We start from the raw sequence: 16,580 nt of genomic DNA on the forward strand, positions 1-16,580 counted from the left end.
GATACCACCTATTTTAGAGTCATCTGCACTTACTAATCATGCTTTGTACATTCTCATCCAAATCATTGATGTTGATAACAAACAGCAATGGGCCCAGCATGACCCCTGATCTAACCTTCCAGAGCAGCCTACCATGTGGAACCTTCGCAAAAGCCTTACTGAAATCCATGTAGACTACATCTACCACTCTGCCCTCATCAATTTTCCTGATCACTTCATCAAAGAACTTGAACAAATTTGTAAGGCATGATCTCCCATGCCCAAAGCCATGCTGACTACTCCTAATCAAACCCTGTCTTTCCAAATGCATGTATATCTTATCTCTCAGAATCTTCTCAAGTAATTTACCCACCACAGATGTTAAGCTCACTGGTGTGATGATGCTGCTCCTTTAACAAGGTTAGGGTGTCCTTGTTTTTTCCTTCAGGAGTTCGTAAAGACACAGACTCAGAAATGTCTGGGGTTGATTTACTTGAGAATACTGTCAAGTTTTTTTTAAAAGACACCTGTACAATGAAAGGGGAGTGGCTAGTTCTCCCAGCTCAGGTTAACTCTGGTTTGGTTAGGTTTGGTTTTTAGCAGTCTGGTTGTTCACTGAAAACAATCAGTTCAGTGTGAGGCTGTTGATCCAAGAAACAGCTGCATGGAAAAAAGGTGTTCCACACTGAATCCCCCTGCCATCTCTCTCTCTCTCTCTCTCTCTCTCCCCTGTAAGACCTGTGTTTGATTTTACCTTTTTTGCCAAGGGGTGTTTATGGCTTTTGTTGCAAGTATTTGAAACAGCATAATTAAGTTGGGATAATCTGTTAGGTTTTCGGATAGGTTAGGTTATTCTATATTCTGTTTTCTTTTGTTTCTGTTTCACTCAGTAATATTGCAAATAAATTCTGTTTTAGAAAAACAACAGTACAGCACAGTACAGGCCTTTTGGCCCAGGATGTTTTGCCAGCGTTCTATCTTATTGTAAGATGAGTTTGTTTAAAACAAAGTGGTCGGGCCAGCTGCCACAATCCTGGAATATCCACTCAACACCTGCTTAAAACAATGAGCAAAGTTAGGGTCTGGGGTACTTCTTGAAATGTTTGGAGGGAAGTCTAGCCTGATCCATAACACTGGCCTATTGTTCCCAGGCTTTTCTCTGCAGCCCTTTTTGAATAAGAGCATAACATTCGCTACCCTCCTGGTGTGGATGAGGCCACAGACTCCAGCAAAGATGAGCAAACTGTCAACAGCATTGTGTCACAGAGCACCATTCAAGTGGCAGAAGAAAAGAGAAATGTGACAGTAACACGGAACAGATTGTTAGAGAAATAAATATTGTTTTCTGCAGCAAAGACAGAGTGCCAAAGGTTGTATTGTATCCCTTCTAGGCTGGAGGGGAGCTTGGAGTGGGAGGGGAAGGATTCAGCCATTGTAGTCTGCATAGGCAACAATGACATAGGTAGGACCAGGTAAGTGGTTTTGCTGGGGGATTATAATCATCTTGGGGCAAAATTAAAAAGGTAGAACCACAAAGGTAATAATTACTACTTTACTGCCTGAGCCAGGTGCAAAAAGGTGTAAGGTTAATAACATTAGAGGTAAGAGTGGGGCTTAAAAATTGTTTTTGGAGAAATGGGTTCAATTCAAACGGCAGTGGCACCAGTACTGGAGAAAAAGAAGCATTCTGTCATTACATAGGAGGTGACAGCCTAGTGGTATGATCACTGGACTGCTAATCCAGAGACCCAGATAATGTTCTGAGGACCTGGATTTGAATCCTGGGTTTGGGTTGTTAAATTATGTATTATACCCTTTGGGGATGCAAATGGGGAATTAATCATTGGGAGCAGGGAAATGACAAATAATTTAACCAATAGTTTGCATCTGTCTTCGTTGTAGAGGACATTATAAACATCGCATAGGTATCAGAAAAGCAAATGGATAATGGCCAGAAAAGTTATGTCACAGTCTCTATCAAGGGGGGCTAAACATTTGACAAAATAATGAGACTGAAGGTAGACAAGTTGCCAGGACTTGATGGCCTATATTTAAGAAGTCACTGCAGAGATACTGGAGGCAATGGTTGAAATATTCTAAAACCTGCTGGATTTCAGGAAGGCTCCAACAGACTATGCTAGCTAATGTGACATTCTATTTAAGAAGGAAAGGAAATAAAAAGAAAGTAAATTCACATCAGTTAGCTGAACATTTGTAATTGAAGAAAAAGAGTCCATGTCTAAGGAATAAATAGCAGGACAACTAGAAAAACTTATCGTAATCAAACAAAGTCAAGTTTTTATAAAAGGAAATTCACATTTGGCAAATTTGCTAGGGTTCTTTGAGCCTATAACGAGCAGAGTTGATAAAGGGAAACAAGTAGATGTACTGTATTTGGATTTACAGAAGGTATATGATAAGGTGCCACATAAAAAGTTATTGCAGATGTTAGGAGCTCACTGTATTGGGTGTAATGTAATAGCATGAGAATTGGTTAACACACAGAAGACTGTTAGTTTTTGGTCTATTAGTCAGAATTGGTTGGTCTTTGAATGATTGCTTCTATATAAAAATAGGTGGGAGGATATAAGGAATCTCCTACAGCAGAGAGATAAGTTGTAAGTGTGCAAAATCTCAGCAACTGTAGTCAAATGTAGGGAAGTGTGAGGTCATACACTTTGGTAGGAAGACTCAAATAACAGACCACTATTTAAATGAAGACACTCCAAAGAAATGCAGCTTCTCGCTGTCCTTCACATTCCTCAGTCAATTAGACAGAGCATAAGATGGACTACTTATTGGACCTTGTTCTCTAGATGCACCTCATTGTTTGACACAATTTTTTAAAAATTAGCATCTTCTTCAACTAATGTCATGTCACATGAGTCTGCCTTGGATCTTCAGACTTTCTAACTAAATCAATGGGCAGAGCTTAGTGCTAGTATTGTGGGTTCAGTCCACTGGTTTGAGAATCGATGAGAAATACATGCTTCTGTCCTGGGGGTACCTGTTGAAATTTAAATTCAGATCTATGGGCAGTGTCAGCCTTGCAGGGGACTGATGCCTGGGTCATACAGAAATCCCATCCCCAAGACTGGCTAACCTAGCAAATGCCAGCTATTCTAAAATGTGTTGTACAATGCCAGCAGTGTGCCACCAGGAACTATTACTGTGCTTCAAATTCACACAGGCCTTCACCACCCACTATGGCTGGATCCTTGTAGGTAGTGAGGGTGGACTAGGGTGTTGAGGGAGGGGGTCTGTGTGCGGGCTGCAGAGATGTGAGGCAGGTTGGGAGCATTGTAAAGGCAAGGATGGGGACAGGAAGCATCTTTCGGGGTGCAGTGCCACCCTTCCTGATGCTGGGACTGTCAGAATCACAGAATATTAAAACCGGCATAAGGGGGAAACCATCTTGCCTGCACCGATATATTAAACAAGCATTATTACTTAATGTCAATCTCACGTTTTGTTCCCATACCCTTGAATACTAACTTTATCCAGAGACACCCTCTTAAATGTCTCAAACAGGCAGTGAGTGCATTTGAAGAATGAGCCTCTGGCCCATGGAGCCATTGGCAAATTGAGCAAATGTTAGTTTTCCGGAAACAGGAAAAAGAGACTCATATCAGTGTGGGAGAACAGTCCCTAAACTCCAGTATTCTCAACAATGGTGTGCTCTGAGTGCCTCCATTAATCCACTAATTAGCTTGTGGTCATGTTCCCTGTATCTGTCCGTTCCCACCTGACAAAATAGCAGATGGTTTTCCAGCTGGTGGGAATGATCCGCCCAATCTCCCTGACCCAGCGTCACCAGCTACGTGGAACCACTCCAAGGTCCATCATTCCAAATGATTATCTGTCAGTCCTGACAATATGAAGCTTGGAGGTGGGGGTGTGGGGGAGCATCTTCAGGTGCATTGATAGGGTCCCTACTTGTGTGCAAAAAAAGTGTGGCTTGACAGATTGATTTAAAACCAATGAAAGCTCAACACTTTGTCTTAGATCCTCTTCTCAGTGCAGTCTCAGCCTACAACACTCTTTCTAATACATCAGCCTTGCACTGAGTGCTCAACATCCATCTGATTACTATCAATAAAAATATACTTCTCCATTACATGCAACATTCTGCCTATAATTTCTACCTTGTTAAATGAGAAAAAATAACAACAGACATTACTTGCTTGGCTAAGCTTACATTACCCTGTTCAATTACATAAACATCCCATTGTGAAATATGTTCTGTGTTTAACAATGAGTGGAGCTGCTTACACAGCTCTCCCCATTCCCGTACCTTTAGCTCAGGCATGTTTGTTATGAGTTGAATTGGAATTTTGACATCTGGCTCGTTCGTATAGTCCATTGGCACTATGTGTGGGGCCATCTCGTGGTATCTACCATGCAACCTGCAGAGAAACCAAAGGCAAGCTTAGAGAACCTTGACCATGTCTGTGTTCATTTGCAATTTGGCTCAGAGGCCTTGCCTGATTTCATTCACAGTACATCTTGTTCCGCGCTCTATAACCACTGAAGCTGGCATTGTTCTGCAGGGTCTTTAATCTTATTTTTCTTCTATAACTGAGCCTCAGGACAGGGCAGGTGTCAACAAAGTAAATCAGAATCTTTAGGGAAGTGTTTTTACATCTCCAAGTGCTTGTACTGACTTTTATTACATTTCCATGTTTACACTCAGCCCCTTTACCACATTGCACATGTCACTGAAATGTTTGATATGTAGACATTTGTCTCACTTTCAAGTGAATTTGTTTACACCTCTGTTCATGGTTGATCAAATTTAAAGGGATACTTCTGCAGTGAGCTTTTGAAGCATCTCAGTTGGGTGTGATCTCATTGTCCAGGAACTGAGGCATCACAAGACCACCTACCAGGGTGCTGTACATGGCTCTGAGAGGGTTAAAACCCAATTGAGTGCAATGTGCACCACTATACACAAGGACTAGAAGACAGATGTAAGGTTTGATTGCTCTCAACAATCTACAATAATACAAATTATATTCAAGTGGCAAAGCAATAAATAGCATTATCATTTACTAAACAAACACTTCTAAGAGTCAAGATATGAATATTGCTGAGAAAGAATACATTTAATGAAGCTTTTTCTTGCACTTATCAGGACAATTCACAAGAATACCATGGTGAAGGGAAACAACATTTCCATATTGAATGAGAAGGGACTACTGATTGGTTGGCAAGTGGTCTCTGATTGTTCTCCATGGCAATGTCACAACCAAGAGCATGTACATCAACTCAATAAAATAGTTGATAGCTATTTTCTGATTCCTTCCTCAATGCCCTGGGCAATCAGAGTCAACCTGCCTGCCTAAACTGAAACAAAACTTGGCACTCAACTGCCAGTCATCACCTAACAGGTACACTCTCCATGGCAATACCTCTACAAATCAGAATCCAATTACCAAACACTTAATGCACACTTCCCATTCAGAGTAAATGGTTTTCCCCCTTCATCTCAGTATGTCTTGTGAAGTGTCCTGATGACAGGGTAGCTAGCCAATTGGATACAAAATTGACTTAAGGATAGGAGACAGAGGGTGGTGGTGGAGGGTTGTTTTTGTTCTGGGGGCCTATGACCAGTATTGTGCTGAAAAGATCAGAGTTGGGTCCACTGCTTTTTATCATTTACATAAATGATTTGCAATTGAATATAAGTGGTATGATCAATAAGTTAACAGATTACACCAAAATTGATGGTGTAGTGGAAAGTGAAGAAGGTTATCTCAGAACAACGGAACCTTGATCAGATGGGTCCATGGCAGGTGGAGTTTAATTTAGATAAAAGTAAGGTATTGCATTTTGAGAAGCCAAATCTGAGCAGGATTTATACTGTTAATGGTAGGGCCCTGGGAGTGTTGCCAAACAAAGAGACTGAGGGGTGCAGGTGCATAGTTCCTTGAAAGTGGAGTTGCAGGTTGACAGAATAGAGACAGAATAGAGACAGAATGTCAGACAGGCTTTCAGGGAGCTAGGTTGGAAGCTCAGAGTTAGAACAAACAGAGTTGTAGTCTCTGGTTTGTTACCCGTGCCACGTGATAGAGAGTCGAGGAATAGGGAGAGAGAGCAGTTAAATGTGTGGCTACAGGGATGGTGCAGGAGGGAGGGATTCCGGTTTCTGGACAACTGGGGTCCTTTCTGGGGAAGGTGGGACCTCTATAAAAAGGATGGGCTACACCTGAACCTGAGGGGCACCAGTGTCCTTGGGGGGAGGTTTGCTAGTGCTCTTTGGGAGGGTTTAAACTAACTCCGCGGGGGCATGGGAACCAGGACTGTAGCTTTAGGGTACAGGACCTTGAGTGTAGGGAGGTTAGGAATAATGCAGCGATCTCTAAGGAGGGTGCCTGTAACCAGAAAGGTGGATTGAAGTGTGTATACTTCAATGCCAGAAGTATAAGGAATAAGGTAGGTGAACTTGCAGCGTGGGTTGGTACCTGGGACTTCGATGTTGTGGCCATTACAGAGACGTGGGTAGAACAGAGACAAGAATGGCTGTTGCACGTTCCAGGGTTCAAATGTTTTAGTAGGATCAGACATGGGGGTAAAAAAGGGGGAGGCGTGGCATTACTTGTCAAAGACAGTATCACAGCAGTGGAATGGACGATGGAAGAGGACTTGCCATCTGAGGTAGTTTGGGCTGAGGTTAGAAATAGGAAAGGTGAGGTCACCCTGTTAGGTGTTTTCTACAGGCCTCCTAATAGTCCGAGAGAAGTAGAGGATAATATTGCGAGGATGATTCAGGAAAAGAGTGAAGGTAGCAGGGTGGTTGTTATGGGGGACTTTAACTTCCCAGATATTGACTGGGAGAGCTATAGCTCGAGTTCATTAGATGGGTCGGTGTTTGTACAATGTGTGCAGGAGGGTTTCCTGACACAATATGTCGACAGGCCAACAAGAGGGGAGGCTATATTGGATTTGGTTCTAGGTAATGAACCAGGCCAGGTGTTAGACTTGGAGGTAGGTGAGCACTTCGGGGACAGTGACCACAACTCGGTGACTTTTACTTTAGTGATGGAGAGGGATAATCGTGCGCCGCAGGGCAAGAGCTATAGCTGGGGGCAGGGAAATTATGATGCAGTGAGGCATGACTTAGGTTGTGTGGATTGGAAAAACAGGCTTCAAGAGAAGAACACTAATGAGATGTGGGGATTGTTCAAGGAGCAGCTACTGCGTGTCCTCGATAGGTATGTACCAGTCAGGCATGGTGTAAAGGGCCTTGTGAGGCAGCCGTGGTTTAGTAAGGAATTGGAGTCCCTTGTGAAAGGGAAGAAGGCGGCATATGTAAAGATGAGGCGTGAAGGTTCAGTAGGGGCGATTGAGAGTTATAAGGTAGCCAGGAAGGAGCTAAAGAGGAAGCTAAGAGAAGCGAGAAGGGGACATGAAAAGTCTTTAGCTGGTAGGATTAGGGAAAACCCAAAGGCTTTCTATAGGTATGTCAAGAATAAAAGGATGACTAGGGTAGGTATCGGTCCAGTCAAGGATAGTAGTGGGAAGTTGTGTGTGGAGGCGGAGGAGATTGGAGAGACATTAAATCAGTACTTTTCATCAGTATTCACTCAGGAACAGGACACTGTTGCTGATGTGAATATGGAATCACAAATAATTAGAATGGATGCCCTGGAAATATGCAGGGAAGAGGTTTTGGGAATATTGGAAAGGATGAATATAGATAAGTCTCCTGGGCCTGATGGCATTTACCCCAGGATCCTATGGGAAGCTAGGGAGGAGATAGCAGAGCCATTGGCCTGGATTTTTATGTCGTCATTGTCAACGGGAATAGTACCAGAGGACTGGAGGATAGCGAATGTGGTCCCATTGTTCAAGAAAGGGAGTAGGGATAGCCCTAGTAACTATAGGCCAGTGAGTCTGACTTCAGTGGTGGGCAAAGTCTTAGAGAGAATGGTAAGGGATAAGATTTATGAACATCTGGGTAGGAATAACGTGATCAGGGATAGCCAGCATGGTTTTGTGAAGGGCAGGTCGTGCCTCACAAACCTTATTGAGTTCTTTGAGAAGGTGACTATGGAAGTGGATGAGGGTAAAGCAGTAGATGTTGTGTATATGGATTTTAGTAAGGCGTTCGATAAGGTTCCCCATGGTAGGCTAATGCTAAAACTTCGGAGGTATGGCATTGAGGATACATTAGGGGTTTGGATTAGGAATTGGCTGGCTGGAAGGAGACAGAGGGTAGTAGTTGATGGATTATGTTCATCTTGGAGCGCAGTTACTAGCGGTGTACCACAAGGATCTGTTTTGGGACCATTGCTTTTTGTTATCTTTATAAATGATCTAGAGGAAGGACTTGAAAGCTGGGTAAGCAAGTTTGCGGATGACACAAAAGTCGGTGGAGTTGTGGATAGTGAGGAAGGAAGTGGTAGGTTACAGCGGGATATAGATAAGTTGCAGAGCTGGGCGGAAATGTGGCAAATGGAATTCAATGTAGCTAAGTGCGAAGTCGTTCACTTTGGTAGGAATAACAAGATGATGGATTACTGGGCTAATGGTAGGCTACTTGGTAGTGTGGATGAGCAGAGGGATCTTGGTGTCTATGTACACAGATCTCTGAAAGTTGCCACCCAGGTAAATAGTGCTGTGAGGAAGGCATATGGTGTACTGGGCTTTATTGGCAGAGGAATTGAGTTCCGGAGTCCTGAGGTCATGTTGCAGTTGTATAAGACTCTGGTGAGGCCTCATCTGGAGTATTGTGTGCAGTTTTGGTCGCCATACTATAGGAAGGATGTGGAAGCTTTAGAACGAGTGCAGAGGAGGTTTACCAGGATGTTGCCTGGAATGGTAGGAAAATCTTATGAGGAAAGGCTGAGGCACTTGGGGCTGTTCTCATTGGAGAAGAGAAGGTTTAGGGGAGATCTGATAGAAGTGTATAAGATGATTAGGGGTTTAGATAGAGTAGATACTAAGAACCTTTTACCGCTAATGGAGTCAGGTGTTACTAGGGGACATAGCTTTAAATTAAGGGGTGGTAGGTATAGGACAGATGTTAGGGGTAGATTCTTCACACAGCGGGTTGTGAGTTCATGGAATGCCCTGCCCGTATCAGTGGTGAACTCTCCTTCTTTATGTTCATTTAAGTGGGCATTGGATAGGCATTTGGAAGTTATTGGGCTAGTATAGGTTAGGTAGGACTCGGTCGGCGCAACATCGAGGGCCGAAGGGCCTGTACTGCGCTGTATCCTTCTATGTTCTATGTTCTATGTTCTAATAGTGAAGGCGGCAGTTGGTACACTTGCCTTCATTGGTCAGTGCACTGAGTAAAGGAGTTGTGAGGTCATATTGCAGCTATACAGAGCATCGGTGAGGCCACTTTCAGAATACTGCATTCAATTCTGGTCTCCTTCCTATAGTGAAGCTATTGTTAAACATGAAAGGATTCTTTCCTCAGAGAGTAGTAAGGGTATGGAATGCTTTGCCTGCAACGGTAGTAGATTCGCCAACTTTAAGTACATTTAAGTCGTCATTGGACAAGCACATGGACATACGTGGAATAGTGTAGGTTAGATGGGCTTCAGATTGGTATGACAGGTCGGCGCAACATCGAGGGCTGAAGGGCCTGTACTGTGCTATAATGTTTTATGTTCTATGATTCAAAAATGATTTACAAGGATGTTGCCAGGATTGGAGGATTTGAGCTACAGGGAGAGGCTAAATAGACTGGGGTATTTCTTTCCCTGGAGTATCGGTAGCTGAGACATGACCTTATAAAGATTTATAAAATCTTATAGGGTGAATAGCCAAAGTCTTTTTCCCAGGGCAGGAGATTCCCAGGGCAGAGGGCATAAGTTTAAAATGAGAGGAGGAAGATTTAAAAAGGACCTTAGAGGGTAACTTTTTCATGCAGAGGTTGGTACATATAAGGGAGTAGCTGCCAGAGGAAATACAAATTGCAACATTTAAAAGTCATCTGGATGGGTGCACAAATAGGAAGAGTACATTAATCAGTTTAGGATATCTGGTCGGCATGGAATGAGTTGAACCGAAGGGTCTGTTTCCATGGTGTATATCTCTATGATTCTATGACAGGAAGACAAAAAAACTTCAACAAATTATTTTCAGCATTATACATAACACTTCTAGTTGGACCAGAAAAGTGGATATTCTCATCTACCACTCCATTAGTTCAGACTTGAAGGAACACACACACACACACACACGAGGATTCAAGAGGCATGAGAATAAGGAGTAAAGCTGAACAACTACTTAGATCTAGTTACTCACATGCACTGAAGGACTTTAACAGGTTGAAATGAAGACAAATACTGCTTTAAAAGAAACAACAGCTCACAGGAACCAATTAAACTGACTTCAGGCAAGAATAAATAAAGGCTTAAAAATGTGTTGCTGGAAAGGCACAGCAGGTCTTCCAGCAACACATTTTTAAGCTCTGATTCCCAGCATCTGCACTCCTCACTTTCTCCTAGTTAAGAATAAATAAGGCCCAATATTTTAAAACGCATAACTGAGAATGAAATATGCAGTGACCCATGGGGAATACAAGAGTAAACCTTCTTATATAGTGCGTGATAATGACCTGGAATTCACCAGTCAAGAGGGAAGGTGGGAGCAGAGACAATGAATGATGTTAAAAGGTAATGGAAGGGGTACGTAATGGAAATAAACAGGATCCAGTTAGAGAGTGAGACTGATTGGATCATTTGACAGAGAGCCAACATGAATGCTGTAGCCTTCCTCCTTTGCTGCCAGAAATAACTTTATGACTGTACGTATTTTAAAACAGATATGAAAAGGGAAGCCCCAAGATAACTTATTTGTGTCCTTCCTTTGTATAAGCAGTGATACCTCATATCCTTAATAAATATAAAGGAGGAATATTTAACTCTCCTGCACCATGTTCCCTGGGTATATTTACCTGGTACCAGGCTGACTGATGTCATTTTATTGGTGGTTTGTTTTTCTGTCACAGTGAGGAGGTAGGTTGATTGGTTATGTCATTTGGCTTGATAACTAGAGAGTAGTGGAGAATAAAGCCATGGATTCAATCCTCCATACAGACTGTGCAAAGTTGAAAATCACACAACACCAGGTTAGAGTCCAACAGGTTTAATTGGAAACACTAGCTTTCCAAGCATTGCTCCTTCATCAGGTGGTTGTGGAGTGTAAGACACAGAATTTATAGCAAAAGTTAACAGTGCGATGTAACTGAAATTATATGTTGAAAAAGACCTGGATTGTTTATTAAGTCTCTCATCTGTTAGAATGACCTTGTTGGTTTCAGTTCTTTCATATGTAAACTGCAAAACATTTTTTTAAAGTTACATTCTCAAGTGAACTTTAAAAATTGGTGTCTGTTAGCCCAGATAATGTATTGAAGGTGTGAGCTCCCCTGTGTGATACTGTCTGTGCTACAACAGGGTGTGATGCTCAATTCATCAACTGCCAGTTCCAATGTGCCATGATGAGAAACCGTAATGACCTCCTCAGGAGACAGACACGTACTGCAAATGACAGGGTATCCTTCGTTGTCCAGTACTTCCCAGGAGCAGAAAAAATACGCCATGTTCTACTCAGCCTGCAATACATTATCAATGAGGATGAGCACCTCGCCAAGACCTTCCCCACGCCTCCACTCCTTACATTTAAGCAACCACCAAACCTCAAAAAGATCATTATTCATAGCAAACTGCCTGGCTTTCAGGACAACTCCATGTAACCTTGTCAAGGTAGACGCTGCAAGATGTGTCAGAGTGTGGACATGGATACCACAATTACGCGTGGGCACACCTCCCACCATGTATGTGGCAGGTGCTCATGCGATTCAGCCAACATTGTCTATCTCATACGCTACAGGCAAGTATGCCATGAGGCATGGTACACTGGTGAGACTGAGCAGAGACTACGGCAACAGATGAATGGGCACCCGCACAACAATTCCCTCCCAGTCGGAGAACACTTCAGTGGTCCGGGACATTCGACCTCGGACCTTCGGGTGACCATCCTCCAAGGCGGACTTCGGGACAAGCAATGAAAAGTGGCCAAGCAGAGGCTGATAGCTAAGTTCCATACTCATAGGGATGGCCTCAACCAGGACCTGGGGTTCATGTCACGCTACAGGTGACCCCATTGCACTATACACCACACAAACCACCCTAAACACACACACACACACACACACACACACACACACACACACACACACACACACACACACACACACACACACACACACACACCCCTCACTCTCACAGACTTGTACCCATTTATATTCACACACATGCACCCACTCTCTCACACACTCACAACTCCCTCCCCTACCCCACCAACACACATGCATATACATATGAGTTTGTGGGGTGAATCTGTACTAGCAGAGTTACATTTACTTTGCTAAAATACTGCATGAATCTATGTGAGATTTTATAAATTCATTTTTTTAGTTTAGAATCAGTCTAAACATTGTGGCACACACAGTATTACACAGGGGAGCTCACACCTTCAATCCACTATCTGGGCTGACAGACTCCAATTGTTAAAGTTCACTTGAGAATGTAACTTTTAAAAAAAGTTTTGCGGTTTACATATGAAAGAACTGAAACCAACGTGGTCATTCTAACAGATGAGAGACTTAACAAACAATCCAGGTCTTTTTCAACATATAATTTCAGTTACATCACACTGTAAACTTTTGCTATAAATTCTGCGTCTTACAATCTTATTCTCCACAACCACCTGATGAAGCAGCAGCACTCCGAAAGCTAGTGCTTCTAATTAAACCCGTTGGACTATAACCTGGTGTTATGTGATTTTTAATTTTGTACACCCCAGTCCAACACCAGCATCTCCAAATCATACAGACAGTCACAGTTCAAAAGGCTCTATCTCCTTATCTCACTCCATTGCTTGTGGAACTGCTGCCCTCAAGCTCAAAAGAACCAATTGTCTTTCTTGAGTGGGAGAGAAGCCCCTGGTCTGTCATGGACTGCAGCTTGTTATATGTGTTCCCTTTCTGTCATAGAGAAAGACAGACACTTCTCTTGTCTGAGACATCAGTGATGCACGTTTATAAGAAGAGAAAAGACTAGACTTCCTAAAGTGTCCGTGCTTAAAACCTCTGTTATTCAGACTTCAACCCATTCAGACTTCACCATAGAAAGCATGCTATCTGGATGCATCATGGCTTGGTATAACAATTGTTCTCCCCAGGACCGTAAGAAACTACAGAAAGTTGTGAACACAGTGCAGTCAACCATGCAAGCCAACCTTCCGTCCATTGACTCCATCTACATTTCTCTATGCCTCAGAAAGGCAGCTAGCATCAAAGACCCCTGTCCGTCAGGCAGAAGATACAAAAGCTTAAACACACGTACCAACAGGTTCATGAACAGCTTCTTCCCTGCTGTTAATAGACCCCTCATCTTCCGCCTAGGACCCTCCAACCACATGGGATGAATGTAGATTTCTCCAGCTTCCTCATTTCCCCTCCCCCCACCTTATCTCAGTCCCAACCCCCGGATTCAGCACTGTCCTCTTGACCTGCAATCTTCTTCCCGACCTCTCCGCCCCCACCCCCTCTCCAGCCTATCACCCTCACCCTCACCTCCTTACACCTATCATATTCCCAGCGCCCTTCCCCAATTTCCCTCCCCCCTACCTTTTATCTCTTCCGGTTCTCACACCAGCCTCATTCCTGAAGAAGGGCTTATGCCCGAAACGTTGATTCTCCTGCTCCTCGGATGCTGCCGGCCTGCTGTGTTTTTCCAGCACCACATTTTTCAACTCTGGTCTCCAGCATCTGCAGTCCTCACTTTTTCTCTCAAATTTCAAATCTAATATTGATCTTGCTTCCATGCACCTTCTTTGCAGCCATAACTTTGTATTCCTCGCTCTGTTCTATTGCCCAATGATCTTTGTATGGTATGATCTGCCTGTACGGCACACAAAACAAAATGCTTCACTGTACTTGGGTACATGTGATAATAATAAATTAAATCAAACTTTGGTATATCTCATACCATCTCTTAACAGTGACAAAACTGATTCAGCAATTGGATTTTTCTGCACCAGATGGTGTGAGACAGCAATTTTGCTGTTGGGAGATACAGAGAACACAGTCCAGTGATAGCTGTTGTGAAATCTGACCACATGTGATCACTTCAACAAGTCAGTTAATATCAACCACTAATGAATGCTTTAGACATGTTAAGCAGAGCAAACTGCATTTGGTAGACTTTCTTCCAAATGCAGTTTGCTCCAATGTAGTTCAATGGATATCATCACCCTTTGTAGTTAGAAGATTGTGGGGTCAAGCCCTCACTTGAACTCCATGAGCGTGCACCCAATTTTCACTCCCAATGCAGTAATGAAGGAGCTCTGCACGGTTAGAAGAGCTGATTCACACCCAGCATACTTGTTCAGACGTTAAGAATATTCATGGTGTATTTGAAGATCAGGAAGCTTATTTGATATTCGCACCCGCTCTTGTCCTTTAAAGCCATCAATAAACAAATGCAGCTGTTCAAGATGGCGGCACACCACTAGCCAGTGAAGCCCATATCCCATGAATAAATTTTGACAAATCTGAAACACTCACTGCATACAAATATCTTTCACCCAGCCACCTCTCATTCTTTCTCTAATCCCTTTAAATTTCACCAATGTGTACAATTTCTCCCTATCTACTCAGCCGAGACCCTTCATGATTTTGAATACCTGAACATCTCTCCTGTCAAACCTCTCCTCTCTCTTTGATCAAATGTTTGGTCATATGTTCTGATTTCTATTGAGATGTGCTATACAAATACAAGCTGTTGTTGTAAATTTGCAGCATACACCTAGAATTAGGCTGGTGTAGATCAGAATTTTTCTGTAGAGACCCTCAGATCCCTGAACCCATTTCCAACATGAGCAAGTTCTCCCCAGGGAATCTGCCCTTTCCCTTCCACGCAAAGTCCTGATCGTTTAGAGGTTCAAAGGAACAGTCTAGATTTTCTAATACTTCCTTTTCCCTGATGAGGCTGAGTGTGTCACAATATCATGGCCTTATTGAGATTCCCCCTCACTGATGCCAAGATGGTGATTACTTTCAGAACACACTGTGTCACTGGGTCCTGCAATCTCCCCTTTCCAGATAGCAGTAACCTGCTTCCTAATGGAGCTCTCTGTAAGTACAAGCACAGACACATTTACCAGAACCATCCATTCTTTTTAATGAATCGTCATTATTACACTTAACACTCCTTATCTCATTGCAAGGGGCTGGCTTCACACCAGTTTAGGGGATTGATTACTCCTGACAAATGAATGAATTGTCACAGCAAAGCAGATTTACAGCTTTGTATTGCTGTTGATTCAAATGAATTCGCTCTCAGTCTTCTGCAGGTGACCTCTGTGTATCTGTTTGGACATGAAATAGTTCCATTATAGATGGTGCGGGAAGGGGGCAGAATCCAGCTCTGAAAATGTTGGGAGTTTAGATCTATTTGAGTCATAGTATCCCTTCAGTGTGGAAAGAGGCCTTTCAGCTTATCAAGTTGGCACTGACCTTCTTAACAGCATTATAACCAGACCCACCCCCACACCTTATCCCTGTAACCCCACATTTCCCATAGCTAATCCACCTGCCACCGGTCTCTCCACCTCTGAGTACATTCTGCTGTGCATTGCAGATATCAATTTTTCCAAAATCTGCATTGATCCCTGCCTGGGAACAGGAAGGCTGAAGGCTTGTTGATTGGATGGTGAATTGCAGAATGCAGAGTGAGCTCATTATGGTGAATTGTGGGCACTGCACTGTACTGCCAAAACGTTGCTTTTCTCTAATACATCTGAATAATTTAACGTAGCCTCTGGACATGGAAAAAGAGCCTAATCATTCAGTCCCTCAAGGCTATTCTTCCAATTTAAATAATCTTTGGCTGTTTTGTGCCTCAATTGCATGAACTCAACTCGGTTCAAATTTGAAATCCTTGATTGCACACATCTGTCCCACCATCCCTACAAATAGCATTCAATCCCAGCCTCAATGCTTCAACTGACTTGTTATGAAGTGTCACAATCATTCACTTATTGTCCATCTTCCCATCAGAGAGAATACTGTCTCCCTATCCACGCTATTGAATTCTTTATCATATTACACTCTTTGATCAAATCACACCCTCAACCTTCTCCACCTGGGCAACAGAAGATATATTTCTGCATTCTGTTCCCGTGATTTAAGCTTATTGCATCTAGAACTGGAAGATTTCCATCGCCAAACAAGGACGAGCCAACTGTTCTTAACCTGAATTGCAAAAAGTCATTTGTCAACTGCTCGAAACTGCAAGAATTGAGCCCTCGATAAATCACGGGGAAAGAACTACATCTAAATCTTGTTGCACATTTAGTGTCAATGCCATGGGGGTGGGGTAAAAGGCAGTGCAATTGTGGCCTAAGCTGTTACCATAGTGATATGAGTCCCATGGGAAGTGGAAGTGTGCATACAATTTTACTGGAGAGGAATGATGCAATCTTCATGCTCCAGCTGTTACATATAACCCACTAATACTTTCTTTATCTTAGCACGATTTGAATGGAGCGTGCAGAAAATTTTACAGCCCAGA

General features: G+C 42.9%; 1 protein-coding gene across 1 annotated transcript in view; it reads right to left on the bottom strand.

Moving 5' to 3' along the window:
- The window catches only part of cib2 (calcium and integrin binding family member 2), an 83,974-nt gene that overhangs the window by 44,091 nt on the left and 23,303 nt on the right, over nucleotides 1–16,580 (bottom strand). Inside the window, exon 2 of the mRNA XM_060853907.1 lies at nucleotides 4,274–4,385. Within this exon, the coding sequence (XP_060709890.1) occupies nucleotides 4,274–4,363 (90 nt within the window). The 5' untranslated portion in view covers nucleotides 4,364–4,385. The remainder of the gene's footprint in view (nucleotides 1–4,273; nucleotides 4,386–16,580) is intronic.

Source organism: Hemiscyllium ocellatum, chromosome 42, assembly GCF_020745735.1.
Source record: "Hemiscyllium ocellatum isolate sHemOce1 chromosome 42, sHemOce1.pat.X.cur, whole genome shotgun sequence".
Lineage (NCBI taxonomy): Eukaryota > Metazoa > Chordata > Chondrichthyes > Orectolobiformes > Hemiscylliidae > Hemiscyllium > Hemiscyllium ocellatum.